General features: G+C 40.2%; 1 protein-coding gene across 4 annotated transcripts in view; it reads left to right on the forward strand.

The window, feature by feature from the left end:
• Positions 1-17155, forward strand: part of CRIM1 (cysteine rich transmembrane BMP regulator 1) — a 128632-nt gene extending 111477 nt beyond the window's left edge. For all 4 annotated transcript variants that reach the window (XM_060272897.1, XM_035108298.2, XM_035108299.2 and 1 more), the window contains 7 exons: positions 854-1063; positions 2763-2978; positions 9424-9645; positions 12022-12216; positions 13334-13456; positions 14848-15035; positions 16289-17155. In XM_060272897.1, coding sequence (XP_060128880.1) covers positions 854-1063; positions 2763-2978; positions 9424-9645; positions 12022-12216; positions 13334-13456; positions 14848-15035; positions 16289-16465 — 1331 coding nt within the window. In that variant the 3' untranslated portion in view covers positions 16466-17155. The remainder of the gene's footprint in view (positions 1-853; positions 1064-2762; positions 2979-9423; positions 9646-12021; positions 12217-13333; positions 13457-14847; positions 15036-16288) is intronic.
• Positions 17156-24264: the final 7109 nt, after the last annotated feature.

Below are 24264 nucleotides of genomic sequence, written 5' to 3' on the forward strand. Positions count from 1 at the left end.
ATTTGTAATGGATGCATTATGCACTCTTATTCAGAGCATCTTTGTAGACATAGAGCTCTTAAGTGCATGTGTTTCCCTGGAAAGATCTAATTGGCATTCAGAGGAATGGACACATGGATCTTCATTTCTCTTGAACTGAACACGGAAGCCCTTGTGATGTGAGCATCACTCAAGGAAAGGAGCAGGAGCAGGATATTGGTCCTTAGTGTAAGATACCAGTTCTCAGTAGGAAACAATGGTATAAAACAGATCTGTACAACCCTACAGCCCTTTAATACCTAGCATACTACCACTATTTATTGATTTATTGATTTATACATACCCCGCCCATCTGGCTGGGTTTCCCCAACCTTTCTGGGCTGCTGTTGACTAAGTAGATGTTAAACAGAAGGAGACGAGGCAATGAGTAACTTGTTCTCCAGACTTCAATACCCAAAATAGTTGGGAAATGTTCACAATCTTCAGTTAGATCGCTGACCCATGCATTCTAAAAGATAGTATTGTCTTTCACAGAGCCTGCTTTTGGTAGATACATACAGGAGAATACTACTTCATGAATGCAGTGTTTGAATATTCTTCTGTTCTCAGCTTTTGAAAAAAATAAACCTACAGATCACTTTCTAGTTCTTTGAGTTTGTTCCCATTAACTATTAAATGTTCTGTATGTGTGCCCTTCAGCATTCTGCTGTTGGAAGCATACGGTATTAGAAATCTATGCTATACATAGCCTCTCAGTCTGAACATTTTACTAAGTTGCTACAACAAATACAAGAGAAGATTTAGCTGTTGGTTGTTATTACCGCCCTATTGATGCACTGGTTGTTGTTGTTTTTTAAAAAACAAACTTGTACAGAGATACCAGCTTCTGTAATGCCACCAGCGAAGGCAGGTTCTTGCTTGTCAGTGGATGGGCACCGTCATGAAAATGAAGAAAGCTGGCATGATGGCTGCCGTGAATGCTACTGTCATAATGGACGGGAGATGTGTGCTTTGATCACCTGCTCTGTACCAAACTGTGGCAATCCCACCATACATCCAGGACAATGTTGCCCAACATGTCCAGGTACTATTTTGTGTTCCCTATTGGTCTATAAAACACACCTTGCTTTCTATCTGCATCTCCTCCTTTTGGAGGAAAATTGGACAGTAAAGACAAAGTATTTTGTCTCCACATAATTCTGCCGTGGCCTTTGTAAATTAACAATTGACACTAAGTTTATATATCACAAGTGTTCAGTTTTAGCCATAAAATATATTGCCTACAATTTTTTCTTAGTATTGTTAGCATTTTAATTTAATGCAGACAAATACAGTCTTGGGAGCAGAAGGAAAGAGGTATACTTCAACATTTAGCAGTTTTTATTTCCAATAAAGGGGGAAGGGAGTAGAATTCTCTAAATCTTAGATGCACTTACTGTGAGGCAGACAGCATAATATTTCTCAAATTCTGCCCAGTTGCTGCCAACCTGTCAGTGACTTTTGAATCCAATTTATTACAGTTGAGTTAGTATTTTTTTTCTTACTGCATATGTTCACCTATTTCATACTCTATGCACAGAGTTCACCCTGATGTGGCAAGGAAACTAACCCAAACATCACTACAAACTATTGCTTTTTCTTGAATCGTAACAGAGTCTGAATAACTGTGTGTATGTGTACCTAAAGCAATGATGGCTAACTGCAACTCTCATTATACTTGACCATTGGAGCACAGGAATACAAATTTGTATTCAAGCCCAGAATTTAGGTCAGGGTTTGAATACTAATCTGTATATTTCATTTTCATGCTGTGTTCATTTTCAAATGTCTACCTTGCAAGCAGCTATCAGGTGTGCCAAAAGCACATTAAGCATTATGGGGGACAATTTTGAAGTGTTGGGTTTAGTGAGGTTTCTGTGCTCTGTTTTGAGATTATAAGTAGCATGCAAGAGTCTAGTTGCAGCCCACTGTGGTTTTATAGTGAAAGTAAAAAAGAAGTAGCATGAAAAATTATGGACAAAACTAGATCACTGAAGATGAGAGGGTTAGACTTTCTAGGAAACATGGTTATTCTGTGTGACCTGACTCAGAAATCAGAAGTAAGTAAGGAATCTACTATTACCCTCCTTGCATCTAAAAGTATTGTACAGTACAGTATTGAAACACTTGACCCAGGGAAAGGGGGAAATGGTGTGAGAAAGCTCAGTCGATTTTTATGTCAAGGATTGATTTGTAGGTTTTAAATTTAGCCCTGTTTTGATCTTTTGTTTTGCCCGGAAGCTACTTTGGATGGGCATTTGTCCAGAAACATGATCTTAAAAAGACATTTTCTTAATAGTCATTTACTGTTGTGATCTTGACATGTTGCTAATAATTCTCTCACACTTTGAAGGTCAGTTGTGTAAGGGAAAAGGACCGAGGACAGCTATGTTATTGGTATTCTGAAGTTGTTGTGAGACTGGTAGCCATGGTAACATTCTGTGCCTTGTTTTACATTTATTTATATGGAATGTTCATTACTGGTGATTTGTAGTTAGTTTAAATTTCCTTGGCTCTGGCACATATGAGATAGCATGCAGAAAAATAGTGTTACTCAATCGCACTGCTGGTGAAATACAGGAAACTGGGTTTTTAACATAATAATGTTGTACTATATATATATTTTTACATGTTATTTGTGCATAAACAAGTTCATAAATCTATTATTGCAAAACTTAATGTGTTGCTTAAATTCCGCAGTCTAATTTTCTGTTACTTTGTTTTGGGGTTCTTTTCCCCCTCAGATGAATCCCTTGTGCAGAAGCCGGAACTCAGTAGTCCAACCATCTGCTATGTTCCAGGAGGAGAGTATTTTTTGGAAGGGGATACGTGGAATATTGATACTTGTACACAGTGCACATGTCATAATGCACGAGTTTTGTGTGACACGGAAGTCTGCCCACCTCTTCTTTGTCGGAACCCCTCCCGTACTCAGGACTCATGTTGTCCTCAGTGCCCAGGTTAGCATTACCTTCCAGCTTTCAGCATACACTCCCCAGTTGTTTGTTCTCTCTGTGCAGGATGCTGCTCTAAAATATGATACTTAATCCCTGTTAAAGTGTGCAAGAAGTAAGCTAAACTGACAATTATTGAACAAAAGTCTGTTTAGTAGGGCTGAAAGCTCTCATACAAATAGCATAACCTGTGGCTAACAGGAAATATGAGAGCCAGCATGCAGATATTCAGTCATAAACCAAGACTTTTATAAAACAAGAATTACTGAAAAGTTATTGGCTTATTTAGACCTTCATATACTGTGATGCAGAACTTTTACTATGGGTTGTTCTGGAACCTACATTCTGACAAACTGAATTTCCATTAGTATATTTGTACAATTCGTTATTTGAAAGCACAGTGCTAATACTAGATTATATCCAAGAATGTTGCCTCCTTTATACAAGGACTTCGACTTGCTCAACAGAACTTCTCTTCACCCTCCCTGTGCACCCCACCCCCTGATCTGCTCTAGGTGGTTGGGGGTGCATGGTGGGAGGGGAGGTTCAATTGTGCAAGCAAAAGTCCTTGCATGAACAGGAAAGGTTCATTGGATACAACCCACTATTTATAACTCTTTAATCAAAACAGGTATTAAAATCTGTTTTCCTGAAAAAGTGTTGTAAACAGCATGAGTGATGGGCTTCTTAATCCAGCAAAAGTTCACTTCAGACTTTTTTTTAAAAAAAGTTTTAATTTTAATTAAATTTCAACTTTAAATACAAATAAAATGAAATTACGGATGAATTTTCTGATAGTTTTATGAGGTTATATCCACGTCTTCAGTCCCTCTTCTGCCCCAACTGGGCTAACAGGACGACTGGAGCACCTCCTGCTTCAATAAACAATGGATCTGCGGCAGAGGTTTTTAATCCTCTTTTATTACTTCAAGCGATTTACAGAATATATACATAGGCTGTTACAAACAGCTCTCACTGCAAACACACAGCATAACAGAGAGCCAGAGATACTCACAACAGCTACAGAGCAATATAACAATACCACGCCTTACTAAATTAGCTGAGTCAGGAAGGCAATTTACTGAAGGAACAGTTCCCGCCCACTTCTCTCTCTGGAGACTTTCTGATTCTCACATTGGGAGGGGTGAAAATGCTAACATACTCCCCCTTTTCAAACCGACCATTGAGAGAACTTTAACACAACTGTAATTTAACACAACTGTAATTTCTTAACATACACATCCAGTTGTTCCTTGTTCACAGCTTTAGTTAAAGCATCGGCAGGAATTTCTTTCCCTGGCATATAAGTAACTTTAACAACTCCTTCTTGAATACATTCTCTGGCGCGGTGCATTTTAATCTGTAAATGTTTTGTTTTCTGCTTGCACCCTTCTGATTGGATCAACGCTATGCAGGCTTTGTTGTCCTGATAAACTGGAATTGGACACGAAACCTTTATTCTCATATCTTGACATAGCTGCAATAACCACTCTACATTCATAAGTGATAGAGTTAGAGCATTGAGTTCTGCTTCACATGAACTCGTGCTCACTGTTGCTTGCTTCTTACAATTCCAATCAAACAAGCACTGATTGTACAGATAACACACGCCTGATGTACTCCTTCCATCCATTGAGTCACTGCCAAAACTGGCGTCTGCATAGATTTCAAGACCTCCTGATTTTTGGCTTGAAAGTCTTAATCGATAATGCATAGTGCCCTTTAAATATCTAACTATGCGTTTTAAAGCTTTCCAGTCAGATACTGTGGGCTGATTAGCATATCTACTGAGCAAATTCACACCAATGGCAATGTCTGGCCTGGTACACCTTGCTACAAAACTGAGCTTGCCTAACACACTCCGGAACAATGTGGTGTCAGAAAATGCCTCAGCATTTGTGTCATGCTGGAAACCTGTGACCATAGGGGTATCTACAGCATTTGCATCAGTCAGGTTTAACTTTTTCAGCAATTCATTGATTTTGCATGTTTGGTGCAGCAAAACATCACCTTTCTCATTTCTCTCTACTTCCAGAGAGAGATAATTACTGACTTCCCCTAGATCTTTCATGTCGAAATGCTTCTGCAATTTCCCAAGAGTGCTTTTGTAAATATTAATATCTTTCCACAGAAATAAGATATCATCAACGAAGCAAATACAAAATAGCTTTTGTTGATTACACTCTTTCACAAAAACACAAGAATCAGCCTTTCCTTGTTGGAATCCTAAAGAAAACAGCACTTCAGTTAGTTTAGTGTGCCAGCAACGAGCACTTTGCTTCAAACCATATAGGGATTTTTTTAACTTGCACACCATTCCCTTTTTGACTTGCACTCCATCTGGTGGCAGCATATAAATATTCTCATCAAGAATTCCGTACAAAAATGCAGTATTTACGTCATGATGCGATATAGTCATGCCTTCTTCAGCAGCAAGTTTCATTAAGAGTCTAACACTCTCAAATCTGACTGTTGGTGAGTACGTCTCATGGTAATCCTGGTCAGGTATCTGAGAAAAACCACGTGCCACTAGCCTGGCTTTATATCTGGCAACTTTACCATGCTGGTCCGTTTTTACTTTGAAAATCCACCTGCTGTCTACAAATTTCATACCTGGTTCTCTTGGAACCAATTCCCATGTCTCATTTTGTTTCAGGGATTTTAACTCAGATTTCATGGCATTAAGCCAAGGTTCAGCATCCTTTGCGGACAAGTTTTGAACCTCTTTGCAGCTGGCTGGTTCAAACACTGTATCTGAGTCGCTAGTAATGACAGCTTTTGCAAACTCTTTGGAAAATCGCTTTGGCGGTCTTCCCTTGGTGGCTCTTTCGGACCTGCGCAAAATTCTCAGATCCTCTGGGTCCATTTCCTCCTTGGGAGAATGGTGACCCATTGTAAACAAAGGTTCTACATTTACATCAGTGTCTGATTCATCTGTCTGTTTAACTGAGGCTTTTGCACTCTGATAGTCTGTGTCAGTGTCAGATTCCTCACTAACGCTAGATTCATTAGCAGTAACAGGATCTGCCTCTTTCTTTTCTGGCTTTGTGTCATCATCACCAGAAATGGGGTAGCACTGAAAAATACCAACTTTGTCCCATTTTGGGTTACAATCCATACTTCTGGTCAACCTAATTGTTTTTGTGTCTGTCATTAGCACACGGTATGAACCTTTCTCGTACCCTAGAAAGATGCCATGTTGACCACATTTACTCAGTTTGTCATTTTGCAAAGTATGCACCCATACTTCTGAACCAAAAATTTTCAAATGCTTCACAAATGGTTTTTTCCTGAACAGCATTTCATATGGGGTGCAACCAATGGCTGATTGATATCTTCTGTTATAAACATAAGTAAAACACGATAAAGCTTCCCCCCAAAAGGGATTGGGTAGGCCTGAATCGTGCAACAGAGTTTTAATACCTTGTTGCAAGGTTTGGTTTACTCTTTCACACAAACCATTCATCCATGGAGATCTGGGTGTGGCAGTCATGTGCTCTATACCCTGTTCAGCAAGAAAGCTCTCAAATTGCTCTGAACAAAACTCTCCACCTTTGTCACTGTAAAAGTGACGCACCTGCTCATTGTGCACATTTTTTAGCCATGCACAAAACTGTTTGAACCTTAAAAAGGCTTCAGACTTTTTCTGCAGTACATAAACCCAAACATATTTGGAATAAGAATCAATCAGAACCATGAAGTAACGTGAGTTGCCTCTAGAGAGCGCTAGAGGTCCAACCAAATCTGCATGCACCATCTCAAAAGGTTTTTTTACTTCCCTCCCAGACTTTCTACCTTTGGGAGCTTGTCTAATCTTATTCTCTGCACAAGAAACACATTTCATGTGGTAAGGACACTTTTGGACTTTCATGCCCTCAACCATATTTTGCATTTTTGCCACTGCTTGGAAATGCAAATGACCAAACAAACGGTGATAATCATGAATACAGTGGTTATGCATTTTCTCATTCTTATCTACTGATATGTTACAGCATGCCTTTTCAGTTTCTCTAGTTGCTTTAGCAGCTGCACCTGTAGCAAAAGGCAATACATATAAACCATCAACACACTTGGCATAAAGAATGAGTTTGTTATCTCGAAGAATTTCGCACCGAGAGTTTTCAAACACCACTTTAAATCCTAGAGCATCTAACTGAGAATACTTAGGAGATTATCCTGCAAATGAGGAGCATACATAACATTGCTAACTGTTGCATTTAGGCTCTGCAAAAACACAGTACCCTGAGCCAAACTCTTAATTGACGACCCATCTGCTTGATGAATGGCTCCTCCCTGTTTCTCCAGATGAACAAAGAGGTCTTTATTATTGGCAACATGCCGGGTTGCTCCTGAGTCGACAATGAAAACAGAACGTTTGAGTTTTTTAGAGCAACGTGAGACCAAAGCTTTTGATGCAGCTGGTCCTTGGGGTTTTCGGCCTCCTCCCCCTCTGCCTTTGAAGTTGTCCTTTTGCTTTAAAGTCTTCCTACATCGATTCCTGTAATGCCCAAATTCACCACAAGAGTAGCAGCGTAGAGTTTTAAGAGCTTTAGCAGAAGTTTCACTTTCTCCTGCCGAAGGCTTGAAAACACTCTCAATAACTTTGCCTCGATTCTCTCTTGCAGTTTGTCTGCGATCCCATTCATTCATGAGCACAGCAGATACATGATCCTCTGTTAAACGATCATTAGGCAATGTGGATAGCTGAGTAGCAACTGCATCATACGACTCATCTAGGCTATTTATCATGAGCATTGCAAAAACAGCCTCTGACAAATTCAAGTCTCGCTGGGCAAGGTCCTGTCTGAGACGTTTTAATTGAGCCAGGTGGCTGGGCAAATTGCCATCTTTCTGCAGCTCCAGCCTACATAGTTTCTTAAAAAATAACACAGTTGAGCCTGCATTTTGACGTAGATGCATATCTTTAAGTTTATTCCAAACAGCCTTTGCAGTCTCCTCATTCTCTAAATTGACCAACAAATGGTCTGAGACACTCAAAACAATTGTCCCCCTGGCTCTCATGTCTGCCTCATGCCAGGCTGCCCAATCATCATCAGTCTCATCGGGGGCATCATCCTCTATGGTATGATAAAGCTTTTCTCTTTGTAAAAGTGCCTTCATTTTAACTTGCCAGGTAGGGTACGTTTCTGGCGTCAGGAGAGGAAAAGACAGGGCCATTTGGCTGATATGTGCAGAAGCCATGTCTGCGTTTTAAATTAACAGCAAGACACTTCCCTTCGTGCAACACAAAAAGCCTTGACTCTCCCAGCAACTTCACTCCCCCTTTCAGCACAATTAATTTAGGCAAACTGGAAAAGTGTCTCTTGTCCTTTTGGCAGCTTTAAGCATGCCTCTCTGTAAATCAGCTTGAAATTAAACAGCTTACGACTTGGCAATGTGCAGCATCAGAACTCCGTCCAGCCAACAGCAGCAACAGCTCATCCAGGCCTGGAGACGATGTACAGCATCAGAGGAAAACTGGATCAGCAGAACCGTCCTCCCTCTCAGCAGCCAAGCAACACAGCAAAGCACGCGTCCACTGCGCAACTCATGCATCCGCAGAAACCATCCTCTGCTACCATATGATAGTTTTATGAGGTTATATCCACGTCTTCAGTCCCTCTTCTGCCCCAACTGGGCTAACAGGACGACTGGAGCACCTCCTGCTTCAATAAACAATGGATCTGCGGCAGAGGTTTTTAATCCTCTTTTATTACTTCAAGCGATTTACAGAATATATACATAGGCTGTTACAAACAGCTCTCACTGCAAACACACAGCATAACAGAGAGCCAGAGATACTCACAACAGCTACAGAGCAATATAACAATACCACGCCTTACTAAATTAGCTGAGTCAGGAAGGCAATTTACTGAAGGAACAGTTCCCGCCCACTTCTCTCTCTGGAGACTTTCTGATTCTCACATTGGGAGGGGTGAAAATGCTAACATTTTCTGTACTGCCAAGTTGCTCCTTTGGCCTTGTGAGACCCACTACTGTTGATTAAGCATGCCCCAGAAGTAGTGCAGCCTTTGTATTCAGGGAATGTATGTGTGGATCAACTTCCTGGGCATGACTCAATTAACAGCTAGCTGTACTTTCTCATAATGCTATCTCAAAGTTATACCTCTTTTTCTCCAAATGCAAGTCTATAGTGATATAAGAATGAGGGAACTGTGTGATAGGTAATGTTGCCAAAATTCAGAAATCTTTCATGGCTTGTATGTACTTTGTATCACAAAGAACTGTGCAGATAAGCCTTTAAATAAAAATTACACTATGAAAGATAGGAGAGCAACTGTTGAAAACTAAATTGCTTACCAAAGTCATTTTCTAGATTTTCCCTGAGTGGACTGGAGGACATTCATTTAACAGGATGACTTCTCCCACTGGTTTGGATAGGCAGGGCCTTGCAAGTCTTGATTGCTCATTTGCATGCTTATATTTTTAGATGAGCCAGTTCAGCCTTCCTTGTCAAGCAACGAGAGCATGCCCAGCTACTGCAAAAATGATGATGGTGATATTTTCCTGACTGCTGAATCCTGGAAGCCCAATGTTTGTACCAGTTGCATTTGCATGGATGGTGAAATCAGCTGCTATTCTGAGTCTTGCCCTCCAGTATCTTGTGACAGACCTGTTTTGAGAAAGGGACAGTGTTGTCCTTACTGTATAGGTAAGTTCTGAAAAGGGGAAAGAAGGATGTGATAGGAGGGCTTTTTCAGTTTCTCCATATCCTGGTGTCTTCTCAATTTTTACCTTATTTGACTTCTATGCTGTATTTCTGGTGTATCCTGCTGTTTCTGCTGAGAACAGTGATACTATTTTTATTAATACTATTAGCAGATATATTTTATGTATGTCATCTTCTAACATGAAAGCATTTCATAGGATTGAGAATGTGCTGTTGCAATTTGGGCCAAAATAGGTTCTTATTTTTATCGGTCCAGGATCCAGCCATAATGAGTCATGCCTTGCTCCCACTAAAAGTAGTGGAACTTGACTTAACCAAAAAACTGTATTTCATTGGTGTCAATGGAGCTGAAGGGTGCAACTAGACATTAAGGGGTGTTTGTTTGTTTGTTTGTTTGTTTGTTTGTTTGTTTTTAATGCAGTGACATTATCCTTTAATCTCTTATTTTAAACTTTATTTTAGTAAGGATAAGGAATATCTGCTGCAAAAAGATTATCTTTAGTTATTAAGAGGACCCTCTTCTGCCTAGAAACAGATTTAAATTATAATAACTCTTGCCCCCACCCCAGCATACAAAGAATTACATATGCAAACACTCCTATTTTTGACAGCACTGCACGTTGAAACAATGTTTTTGATCCCACTCATCCTGGCACAGTCCATGGTTCCATACCATGCATTTGGCTTCCATTTGTTGTCAACAGCAAAAAATTACCGTGCAGAAGAGAGACCAGGTGCACATAAAAGTGCCTCCCTCAGCAATGAACCTTGGGAACAGCCAGTGTTTTACATGCTTTCAATATGGCAGACTTATATTCAAAAGACCAAGATTCTGAACATATTTTTTAACAGATAGGTGAAGGTTGTGGCTGGGTGCTTGATGGAATTTTTTAACGTCAAGACTCCAGGACAGCCTTCCCCAACCTAGTGCCATCCACAAGTTTTAAATTAAATCTCCCATCACCTTTGACCATTGGCCATGCTGAGGCAGATGGCATTTGTAGTCCAAAATATCTAGGGGTCATTTGGCTGATATTTTAAGCCCACCACACCTGTAATAAGCCTCAGGTTATTGTGTTTCTTCAACACCCCTCTTCCACTGGGGTCTCCCCACACTACATAGAAGTCAATACCCAAATCATGCCATCCTAGTTGTTCACTATAGAGTAATCCCCTAAACGTGGATACTGAAATATTTCCTCAGCAATTTCTGAATAGGGAAGATCCTAGAAATAATCCAGTAACCCAGAAATGTATGAACCATGATATGAGGATAAAATGGAGGAATCATGTGCACCCCAGCAAGCATCTTGTAGAAAAGTTAGAATTAAAATGTAGCAAATAGAAAACATTGTAAGTAATAATTCATAAAGTTACTAAAGTCACTGATCTTAGCAATTTAGGGTTGTGACTGCAGGGAAGCGAAGGGCAAGACAATTGTGTCTGATGCTGTCTCACAATGGCTGTGAGACCGTATTGGCATCCATTGCCCACTTCTTGCCCTCAGAACATACCATTCCCGCCAGAGGGGAACCTTACATAATACTGCTCAGCAGCCAGTGGGATGCCGGAAGATCACCTAAGCCAAATATCCCAGCCCAGAATAAGAGGGGTTTTGGTTTCATGCATCTCTGCTTGAGTTTCTGAAACTCTTAAAATATAGTTTCATTAAGCATAGAAATACAGTATATAGTTTTTATTTTGAATTTCGTTGGAAACCAAGAGAAAAAAGAACTGTGGACTTATTTTACTTAAGGTAGCTTAAGTAAAACCAGTTTTGGCTTTAGCATAATGGCTCTATTAATATTTCCCCCCCAGTACATTTAAGTCTTTCCACTGCTTATCAGGTTATATCTGCTTATCAGGTATAAGGCAGACTGTTATTACCATTTCACAGAGGGGGAATTAATGCAGAGAAAGGAAACTAACCTAATGACTTCAAACTAACTGAGCAAAGGTTTTAACTCTGATTTTGCTGGTTAGTATTGATACTTCAGTCACAGCACCACATTAAATAGATATGTTATCTATTTTATAAACTGAAAATTGTTAACACAAAAAAATGTTTTGATTTCTCACTAACTGGAAAAGTTGAAGAAAACAATTCAGATCTCAGAAGATCTGCAAAATTTATTTGATTCCTTTCTCCTCATAACAGAATTTCAGTACCTGCTATATATTAATTTGATTAGCAGTAAACAGATGCTTCCAGTCAAGAGCAGAATGTCAATCTGCCACGCAACGACAACAACAAATCATCTAGTCCCAAGGCAGGGCCCTATAATCAGTTGTTTCCCTTTTTCAATTACTCTGAAATGGCTTTCTAAACTCTCAATTGTGGCAATATTATTTTAACAGAAGACACATCATCAAAGAAGGCAGTGTGTCACTTTAATGGGAAAACATATGCAGATGAAGAGCGTTGGGATATTGATAGCTGCACACACTGCTATTGTCTGCAGGGTCAGACCCTTTGCTCCACAGTCAGCTGCCCTCCTCTTCCTTGTGTGGAGCCCATCAACGTGGAAGGAAGTTGCTGTCCCATGTGTCCAGGTAAGTTATGTTCATATTCATGTTAAGAGTTTATCAGGAATTTTGCACATGCATAAAATAGTTAATCACTTAGCCTAGACAAGCAAATACTATGGTATGCACATCCAGGATTCCAAGACCTACTGGTAACCAAACTGTCTTCTTTAAGACCTTCCCAACAACTATCTTACAATCTAAGCTACTGTGTTGAGAAAGATAAGACGAAACCACTGGTATCATTTAGACCAGGCATCCCCAACCTGCAGCCCTCCAGATGTTTTGGCCTACAACTCCCATGATCCCTAGCTAACAGGACCAGTGGTCAGGGATGATGGGAATTGCAGTCCAAAACATCTGGAGGGCCGAAGGTTGGGGATGTCTGATTTAGACTGAGGATTAAGTAAACATTGTGTTTCAGATATAATATATCTTGAATCAGGATTTGGAATACAGCAAATGAATATTTTCCTGTTTTCTCTCAGAACAACTAATTCAGCCATTCAAATATGCTTTAATTAACAGAAATTCCTTATTTATTTATTTATTTATTTATTTATTTATTTTAATCTAACTCAGTTTTTACAGTATTTTATTTGGCCTATTTCAGATGTTAAGTAAACTATGATTTAACATTAGATAGCCATAGGTTCACACACACGCCTACCCATTTTGTCCTCTCAGGCATAACTGTTTGAAAATAAGCTGTAGTTGAACCACAATTTGCCCTTTTTGGATATAACAATAAATTACAGCTACTGTTAAAGAGGAAGCAACTTTTTCGAATCTCCTCCATGAAGCAGTACTCGAAGAAGAGAGAAGAGCACATGAGCCTAAGTTTGTGCCTTTTTCCAGTATGATACACTTAAAACAGCCCTTTGTTTAAATGATTTTATTTTTTATTACTCAAAAATTACCTTCTTGATCATGTTCAGGAACAACAAATGTGCCAGAAAATATCAAGAAAAACATTAATGAAGTATCAAAAGGTATCTCAAACACTTCTTAGTTTTACTTTGGCCTCACGATAGAAGTAGTAGGTGGGCAGGATAGAGTAAAACATTAAGATGTAAGAAATGCATCTTAATGGGATGAAGCTTAATGGCTATAAGTTCCTTTGACAATTTTCTTTTTTTAATAGAAATGTATGTACCTGAACCTACCAACATTCCAATTGAGAAGACAAATCATAGAGGAGATAATGAACTGCAAGCACCAGTTTGGCCTACACACAGTGAAAATGACATTGTTCATATCCACAGAGGTAAATTGTATTTCATGTCATGAATCAGAGGCTGCTTAGGAAGTTCTCCCCCCCCCCCTCAAAATCACTTTTTGGAGTCTTTTAAAAAATGTTTATCTAAGAGAACCAGGTTTCACTACAGAGCCTAAGTCCAGTATCTACCGCCATACTACTCTTCTTTTTTCTTCTTCTCTTTTTACATCCAACTACTTACGAGTTACTGCTTATATTGATACTAGCATTGTATGTTTAGTCTACATTCACCCACATCACCTATTGTAGGTGTCTTTGCAATCAACCTCATATCTCACATTTGTCTTATAACAATAAGACAATAGGAATAGCCTCATGAAACGTGGTTTCACTTGATGGCAGCAGGGATAGCTCAGGATTCCATGGCTCCTGAGATTGCTGTGCCTTGCTTTCTGTTTGCCATTGTATGGAGAACGCTGCTGCTAGTAGCTTCTGCCTACTGTTTGGGCAGGTGCATTGAGGCATCCCTCACTGGGGGGGGGGCCTTCCCTGCCAACAGTGTGGTCACAATGTTGTGTAAAATGGTAAACTCAAGATGAAAGTCAACTCAAAAGGCTGAGCAGTGCACCTGTGGCTCTCCAGATGTTGGACTCGCAAATTCTGTCCACCTCAGCCAACACTGCCAGTAGTCAGGGAATTAGGAGCTGTAGTCCCAATAATATTTGGAGGGCCAAAGGTTACCCACCCCTGAGGAAGAAGAGGTGATCCTTCAGGTATGTTGGATTCAAACATTATGGACTTTACCAGAATCAGTTCCCTTCCATGTCTTAAATAGGATGTTTTAGTGCCATGGAAATATTTCATGCATTCTACTGTAATTTTATAGTATTCTTTCACTTTGTTGTTACATGTCATATTGTTATGTAAGATAATGCCCCGAAAATGGAGGGGTATTCCGTTAAAGGATTCTGGGGGCATGGCCCTGCCCGAAGCCTAGGGAGGTTAGACCCTATGGCACACCCCTATCGGTGACCCCGGGGGGAGTTCCTTGTCAATATGCATCACTGGGCTCCTTGGCTGGTGGTTAACCCTTCCCGGACTTCCAGCACACGGGCTGGGGTTGGATATAGCCAGTTAGGGTACAATGCCTAAGCCAATACTGCTCAACATCCATAACCAATAAAGTTGTGGCCTTTTACGCCCATTAACCTTAATTGAAGTGTATTGTGTCATCATTTCCACCGGGGGGGGGGGGGGCGACACTGCCACGCCATACATGTCCAAGGTAACTCGATGGGGTAAAGTGTAGAATTCTTGTTACTCAGGGTAGCATATGGTGTCTTGTCTTGGGATTTTAAAAATAGTGGCATGGTGGAGCTACTCTTATTAGGGGTGTTATTTAATTGTTCATTACCAACATGCTTATTCACACCTTTCAGATATGGGTCATCTTCAGGGGGATTATAGAGAAACCAGAGGATCGCAACCAAGTGCAGAGGCATCTCTTAGTTCTCTTGCCTGGGTGACAGTGCCCATCATGACAGCTCTCGTTCTTATAATAGCACTTCTACTTATCAATCAGAAAAAGCAGTGGATACCAGTATCCTGCTACAGAGCACCAACAAAGGTAAATAGAGTTTTATTTAGGCATTAAACCATCTGTCTTTTACTGCATTTGGTATAAACATGATTTCTTGAACTGGCTAAGATAGTTGAACAAAAATTGAAAAGGGATGGCAGAAAGCTCCAAAAAGGCAGGAGGGCAAATACTAATGTCTGTCTGGCTGTTCCCTTTGAACATGTTTTAGATTACACCCCAGATTGTATAGGATCTAGTTCAAATAAAATCTACAGCAGGCACCCCCAAACTCTGCCCGCCAGATGTTTTGGGACTACAATTCCCATCATCCTTGACCACCTGTCCTGTTAGCTAGGGATGATGGGAGTTGTAGTCCCAAAACATCTGGAGGGCCAAATTTGGGGGTGCCTGATCTAGAGCCCCCCCAGTAGGTTCAAGGTCTGAAACATCAACGCTTGCCTGGGCCTTGATAGATAAAGAAATGCAGATGCAGCCTTTGTTAAATAAAGCTTTCCCTTCTGCCCTTAATATTACTTGTCATAGGTAGCAGAGAGACCTTCCTTTGTGGCCAAAGGCTGCCTCAGGTACTTATTGAATCCTCTCTGCTTGCCATTATTCACAAGAGTAGGAGTACACTGTGAAGGATCTGAATGATGGACTCATGGAGCCCTTGATCACTTTTGTGCATGCAAATTAACTGAGTGTTCTTTTGCTATTTGGATTGTGTTCTCTAGCTTTTGATTCCAATCTTTATTGGGACCAACTATTATGGTTAACAGTGATGCTCACAATGCTAGAACTTGCATTCATAAAAATCACAGGGACTTGAGAAGCTGTTTGAACCCAAATCAGATCATTTGTCATCTTGTCCAATATTGTCTACTCTATTCTGATCTTTGGGGTTTTATCTGCTACACAACTCTTTTAAATGGAGATCCTTAGGATTGAACCTGGGTTGGTTTTTTTACATGCAAAGCATGAGCTAATTTGTTGGCAGGAGGTTCAGGCCACAGCTCAGTGATAAAGCATGCTCTTTGCATGCAAAAGTCCCAGATTCACTGACCCCTCCAGGTAGGGTGGGGAAATTCCTGTGTGAACTTTTGGTTAACATCTCCCAGTCATTATGGATAATACTGAGCTAGTTGGGCTAGCCAGCTTCCTAAGTTAAATAAATCACTGTTCTGCACAGCACATAATTGACTTATGAAATGCTCTACCAAATGATGTGGCAAGGGCTACTAGCTCGTGTGGCTTTTCATCTGTCCTGACTTACTATCCTGTGCCTTTCTATATTCCAACAGCCTTCTTGTCTAAACAATCAATTGGTGTACGTAGACTGCAAGAAAGGAACAATGGTTCAGGTGGACAGTTCTCAGAGGATGCTCAGAATTGCTGACCCAGACTCAAGATACAGTGGATTCTACAGCATGCAAAAACAGAACAACTTACAGGCAGATAATTTCTATCAGACAGTGTGAGAAGTTGCACCCTTACAAAGAAGTTAAGAAGAAACAAAGACTGAGTCTGCTATTAAAATAAAACTAGAATTGTGCACTTGCTTAGTGGATTGTATTGGATTTGTGACTTCATGTACAGCTCTAAGACCTTACTGGGATGGGCTCTGACTCCTGCAATGTGCCAGAACAAGCATTCCCATTTCTCCTTGCGATAACTGACCAAGTGTTTTCTTAGAACCAAAGTTTTAAAACTTGTTAAGATGTTTTGCTTGTAACATAGTAATAGAGATTGTTTGGAAAGGGGAAATTGGGGTTGAGTTTGAGTGGTAATAACAGGAAGCCTCAAAGAAGAAAAGCTGGTCAGCTTGACTTGGAGTCAAACAATATAAGAATATAGCTTTTTTCCTATCACTCCAAAATAGAATTTATTGCAGTGAAGTATAAGCATAACCATACCTGAACTTAAATAACCAAGTCTGGGTTTTTTTTCCAGCTGTGCTACAAAAATATAGAACCTGTCACATCACAGGTGTGGTATAGCTGCAACTATGTTTTTCTACCTGATCAGAAGCTGCAAGAGCTAATGACATAGTGAGGGAAACATTAAAGCAGAAATACAAAGGGTGAATTATTGAAGCTGTGTACAATTATACCTTGTGCTGCTTTTTGTTTTTCCTTTTGATGCTGTTTGTCAAGGTTTTTTTTTTTTTTGCAATCAGCAAGTGGCTAAGGCCTGTATAATTCCTGATATGAGCACTGGATCTTTTGACAACAGTAGTGGTGAGGGAGAGAAAGGAAGGGAAAGTTATAAACACCATCTGATTCCAGAGCTTGTGTGTGCGTGTTTTGTGTGTGTGTGTGTGTGTGTGTGTCTTTTTTTCCTTTTACCATTCTGCATCAATTTCAGGTGGTTCAAAGTTTTTCATTGGAGGAAAAGAAATAGATTTGTTGGATGAAGATCTTGCTCAGATTATTATTTTTTAAATCATGTTAAGGGTTTTTTTCTGTTACTGATTATGCAGACCAGAAACAACTTCCATGCTAGGAAGCTGCTTAATTTTAATTGTATATTACTCAAGCACCTTTTTGGAAGCTCAGAAAGAAAGGAGATCATGCTTCTTTAAAACTTTAGCTTTATAGAAATATTTATGTAAATATAGTTATGCTGGAAACAAAGCATTTGTATGTCTGTGTGTGTGTATATGTGTGTATGTGTATCCATACATCTGTGGTGTATACATACACACATATACACACTATATATGTGTATATATATATACAGTATGTATATATACAGTATATATATGGTATTTATATATACAGTATATATCAGTATAATTTTGTATTTTCCCCTGTTGAATGTATTTTTAACTGAGATTTTACCCAGAACAGAAACACAGGCATTCCACATTTTTGCTTAATCATTTGTGTTTAGGAAAGACGAGATGAGAGTATCTCATTCTACCTAGTTTTATTTGATTTGAAAGTGTGAGTATGCAAGTGTGTGTGCACGCGTGCCCTTGTGTTTGCATATGTGTACAGTATGTGCACAATTTTAGCAGTAAGCATTGCTCTTGCTACTTGCTACATTTCAGGGTGTGTTCCTTTTTCTTTTCCTGCATGGCCTTAAAAAGGCTGTTAATTCAATGCATTGGCTAGATACACTGATAACATACAGGCAGCACTCATCAGTTCCACAACTTAACTGCATCAGCATTTGGAGATATTTGAAAACAGTTGTTTGAAACAACTACTGGAGTACAGTCTACAACTAGCTGGAAGTTTGTTGCAGCTTGACTCGTAACTTTTAACTGTATCATACAACATTAACTTTTCCAAATATGTCTTGGCACTTTTATACTAACTGCCCATTTGTGTATGCCTCTTTCTTTTACAGTTGCTTGTCATAAGACACAGATACCCAGTATGCTTAATGTGAAAAGAAAATGTATTTTTTGTAAAGGAACTCTCAAGTATTGTTGTAAATACTTGGTCAGAGGTTACTGAACTTTAAAACTGAAAAACCTAATTTATTATATGACCTAATTTATTAATCCGAAGATTAACAAATGTCTTGTTTTAGAATATCAAAAAAGTGTTCTAGCTGTTTGCATCAAAGAGAAAAATAGGTGTATCATAAAGGCTCAACATTTTTTCTGTTTATAAATTCAGTTTCCAAAAAACAAAGAAAAAATGTAGTTCCCCCCCCCCCCCCGGGCATTTTATACTCATATGACAACACTGAAACAAATGTTACTCTCCAGTTATTACCCAGATTCTGTCAAGATAAATCATCCATTCCTTTCATAAGAGTAAGCAGTCGTTATCCAGAAATTGTAAATGCTTGCTTTTATTTTACAATCAAGGCCATATTCTGAGAAATATTAGCAGGATATAGGACATGGTGTAAAATGTTTTATTATTATTATTTTATTATTATTATTTTATTATTATTATTATTTTGAAGATATTATTTATCCTATGTGCTGTATCCATTACATTCTTTTACTTTGGTTCCTGTTTTGCTCTTGTAAGAGAAATGCAGATCTAATTTTCTGGAAAAAATAAATAGATGCATATGTGGCACTTGGAGTGCACTGCAATTCGGCAGATTGCTTGTTTACTTTTTAAAATGTAAGACGGTTTCTTGTAATTTGGCTCTTGGCAGCACAATAAAAATTAACTTGATGAACTTTTCATAAATTTCTAATTGATTTCTTCTCTGTTATGTTTAACATCTTTTAGTGTTTTATTGTTTGTTACATTGTGGCAAAAAAGGTATACAAGTGGAACCTGCTGCCACAATGTTGCAGTGTAGAGTACGCCTGTTCACAATTCCAGCAAACAGTGTCCTCTGCTAGGATATTCCAATTTCCTGACTGAGTTTTCTGTTTTCTTTTCTTTCCTCCAACAGTCGACATTTTGTGTCCACTAAGCATGCTCAGTCCATATTGGGATGTTGGGGGGAGGATTTCTCCCCTTTATTTTTGAAGAATTGTACCAAACATTTCACCAAAGCTTAAGCATTCATATCCTTAACATAATCCTTAACTGTGACATATGCAGAACTTTCTATCGTCACTCTTAATTCTGTTGGTATGCCACTAATACTGATGTATGACAAAAATGTTTGCTTGACCAGGCACTGCAGCAGTTGTTAAAGAGATTGAGAGCATTTGAGTACAAAAATGGGAAGGGGGTGGCCTGGGGGACAGCAAGTATCTTTATGTAACCAATAGGACTCAATTGCCAGTGTTGTCACTGTATGTGGGGACATTTGGGCCCAGGAGCCAAATGCAGCACTCCAGACCTCCCTGCCTGGCCCTTGAAACTCCCCTTATGTCACATCACCTCCAAATCCACGCCCCTTACCAGTCTTGCTTTGCACCCTCCTTGAGTGCTTTTACCTGGCTGGAATGTTTCCTTGAACTCTGATGGTGCTTCTTTATGGTCTGGATGGAGGCCAAAAAGGGATGTGAGAGTGCAAAGAAACTAGAGGGCTCTACTGTCATGAACTGGTTGGACGCAGAAGAATGGTGGGAGAAACCAGGTGGAGAACCACCAAGGGAAGAAGACTCGAGACCAGGGAGCAGTGATGGGACGATGCTGGAGATGAGGGAGGAGAATGGGAAGAGGAGGTGTCAGAAGTTGAAGAGGGAACAGGGCTTAGGGAGCTAAGAGTGGCAGAAAGAAGTCCAGAATCAGATGCAGAAGCTGAAGGAGGCGAGAACGAGTCAGAGATGAGTCAGGCTGCTGAAGAGTCACAGGTATCTCCCCCTCCTGCTGCAACAAGCTCCACACACCCTCAATCTCCCAGAACCAGGAAAGGCATGAAAAGGGTGGAGGAGCGATTGGCTACACACAGACACAGGCACTACTTTCTTGGGAAAAGCCCTGGAGTGGAGTGGACTTGTTGACAGCTGTGGTGAGACGGGGACTTTCAGTCTCAGGAACTGATTCATGGGGTAAGACCTACTAGGGAGGAGCAGCTATGCTCGTTAGGCCCGACACTTGGCCTAGTCTCTGCAGATTGTGCTTTTGCTGATAAAGAGTTTACTCCAACTCTGAACTCTGATTTACTGCCAGGTCGCTCTTTGGCATGTACAAAGGTAAAAACCTGCATTTATTCCTCTGTCCACCACTGATATGGGCCCCTCATAAAGGACTGTGGTCCTCAAAAATAAAAAGGTTCTCTACCCCTGCTCTACACACAGAACCAGCTCCTGGTTATGGTTCCACAGCATGTAGAAACAGGAGCCAACTATTGCTTCAAATTGGGCCACTTCAGATTTACTGGGCTTAAGTACCTGAAAGAAACACATATACAGTAATGGGCAAAGTACAGTGGTACCTTGGTTCCCAACAGCTTAGTTTACGAACAACAAATAAGTTGGAGTTCTAGTTGTGAGTTAAACCGAAAGGCAAGATACCAAGAACTCTGGCCAGAAATTTCAATGTAAGGAATAAAACCTACTCACGAGTTGCAGTCAAATAAAGGTATGTATTCTAGTAAGAACAGATTTAAACAGAACACAAAAAAGCTTCAAGTTCACAGGAGCATATGTAGCTTCAAATAGGTGTTGTACCTTAGAATTCACAAAACAACTCTTTCGTGAACAATACTGGGGTCTTGCCCTGAATCAACTCGGCACTCCAGCTCTATATAAAACGACCCTTTAGAACACTTTTGGAATCGGCTTGATAGTTATTTTTATTGATACCTTTTGTGTCTTTTCATTGTAATGTACCATTATATATACTTCCCCTGAATCTACTCAGCACTCCAGCTCTCTATAAAACGACCCTTTAGAACACTTTTGGAATTGGCTTGATAGTTATTTAAAAAATTCCTTCAGTAGCACCTTAAAGACCAACTAAGTTTTTATTTTGGTATAAGCTTTCGTGTGCATGCACACTTCTTCAGATACGCTGAAATAGGAGTTGATAGTTATTGTTATTGTTTATTGATATCTTTTGTGTATTTTCATTGTAATGTACCATTATATATACACATTTTATATATGAAGCCGAAGTGCCGAGTCAATTCAGGGGAAAAACCCAGAGTGCTGAGTCGATTCAGGGCAAGACCCCAGTATTGTTCACGAAAGAGTTGTTTTTTATATAAAGCTGAAGTGCCGAGTCGATTCAGGGGGGAAAACCCAGGACAGGGCCCTGTTTCGATATGGACGCCTTCGTCAGCTGGTAATATCAAATAATACATAGATTACATCACAATTCTAAATTGGCATGGCTTAAATTTTGCAGTGTGTTTTGTTTGTTTAGTCGTTTAGTCGTGTCCGACTCTTCGTGACCAAATTTTGCAGTATAACATAGCATTTTATGGCATTTGGTTCCTTACCTAATTTATGAAGTCGTGTTGATTTTTGAAATGAAATTCTATGCTTTTCAAATATCGTGTCTGAAAATGATAATAATGCATGCTTTAAGTCAAAATGAAAATGGTTAATTATTGATTATAAGGCACCATCAAACAGCCAATCAGAAGTTGTGCCTTGATTTTTGAACATTTTGGAAGTTGAGTGGACTTCCAGAATGGATTGAGTTCAAGAACCAAGGTACCATTGTACTAGATAGCAGAAATGCCACTTACAACTTCGAGTTAACATTTTTACTAGCTCACCAAAAATGTATTAAAGCTGTCCATACTGGTGCCTAAAGGCATTCCACAAGCAGGGAGCCACCACTGAAAAGCCTGTTCTTGTGTCACCACTTTCCACACTACACTCTAAGGGTGCATGTGAAGGGCCTTGGAAAGGGAACACAGGCTCCAAGTTGGTTCATGAGGGGAGAGGCAGTCCTTGAGGTATTGGGGTTCTGAGCCACATAAGGCTTTTTAAGTCAAAACCAGCACTATGAATTGAGCCGAAAAGGTAATTGGTATCTAGATTAGTCATACCATAATTGGTTTTTATATGTTCAGACCATCGTTCCCTGGTCAGCAATTTGGCCATTGAATTCTGCACCAGCTGCAGTTTCCAAACCATCTTCAAAGGCAGCCCCACATATAATGCATTGCAGTAATCTAACCAGGGCCTAGACAACAAATGTTAAACTGTGCTTGTCCATGCAGGGTGCCCGGTGGAAGGCACCTCACTGCAAGGCTTGAGCTTTGAGCAACAGTAGTGGATCAAAAAGTCCTTCAGAGGTAGTGTAACCCAATCCAGAGCAGACAAAATCCACTCCATTCACTCAGGAACGACTCCTTACCATTGCCTTAGTCTTGTATGGATTAAGGTCAGGTTTGGGGCTCTCATCCAGCCCATTTACAGCAGCAAGACACCTATCTGCCTTGCACACCCACTCCTACACCCACATATGTCAAGAAGCAGAACTGCATATGACTATGCATATAAAGGTGCAAGCCCTATCAAGTTATTATGGCAGCTGAGGCATAAAATCCCACAAGCACCTCTCCTCCCTCCTTGGCACTAAAATAAAAATAAATAGTTAATGAATTGCTGCTTTCCCATGACACCCTTAATCAGTTGTGTGAGGTAGTGCCTCTCTGCTTGGTAGGGAAGGTCCTATCCATTATCCTGGAAGGCACTAAGGCACCCATGGACTCTATGCTCAGATATATATATTTTTAGATGCTTCCCATCCAATAGGAAAGCTGTTCTGTACATGTTCACAGTCACTCACTGAGAAGCAAAATGCCTTTGTTTTTTTGGGGGGGAGGGGGGAAGTGCAAACATTTTGGAAGAAATCCATGAAGTTCATCCCCAGCACTCATTTTAGGATTTAAGTGATGCTTAAAAGCCTTACTGAAATCAAGATACGCTATGTCCACAGCATTCCCCTGATCCACCAAGCTTGTAGATCTGCTTCCAAGAAGCCTCTCTCCTAGCTTAAGATCAGCATATCTTGAATGCAGAGGAATGAATGAAAATGCAGTCACTATTATTTAGAGCTTGCTTTTTTGAGTTTGTCAGTGAATATTTTTTTTTTTTTTTGGTTTTTGGTTGGAATCCTTTAGAGTGGGGAAGAGCATTTTTGACCATTAAAAGTTAAACTGATTTGTAGGGGCATGAAAACTGCATGGCATTGGAAGCAAGTGTATCTCACATTTTAAAAAGTTGTGTGTACTATGTTTAGAGTTCTGGCACTGGTCAGTGAAATCGATACATGCATTTTAAAACTTACATGGAACAACTAAATTTCTAAATAAGAGTTATGGAGTAAACCTTGTTCGCTCTTGTCATAATTGTGTGCTCTTGCCTGGAAGATGTCGGTAGATGCGCAAAAATAATCCATCCCCCCTTATTTTAGAGAAAGTGTGGAGACAGCAGCACTCTGCACATGTGCAATGGCACCCTTTCCTTTAAAAAGTGCCGCACACTCACTTCCTATGAAAACATGACAGCAGCTAACAACTGCAGCCCAACCCACCCCAAATGCGGCGGCCCCTGGTGTAACTCTTCTTGTTTAAATCCAATTCAAAATCTGTTGTTCTAATTGAAGCAGGTAGTGATAGGTAGCAATGGAGGCGGAATACGGTTCGCACCGGGCACAGGTGTGGTTTACGGCGGCACTTGGCTAGCTCTTAACTTCAAAGAGGCTGCAATTCTAGAGGAGGGTGGATAAACTCAGGGAGCAAAGCCGCGGCCAACAATGCGGGGCTGGCTTCCGGGTCACCCAACTACTGCCTATCGCGAAGCTTCCCAAACCAAGAGGCCAAGATCTCAATGTTGTCGGTGCAAGCGATGGGCGGCCGCGGCCTCCCTCCTTAACGGGGCGCCCCTCCGCCCGGGCAAACCGGGAGCGCGCGCTGCGGAGTGCCGGGGCGGAGGCGAGGCGGC

This window comes from Zootoca vivipara, chromosome 3, assembly GCF_963506605.1.
Source record: "Zootoca vivipara chromosome 3, rZooViv1.1, whole genome shotgun sequence".
Taxonomy (NCBI): Eukaryota; Metazoa; Chordata; class Lepidosauria; order Squamata; family Lacertidae; genus Zootoca; species Zootoca vivipara.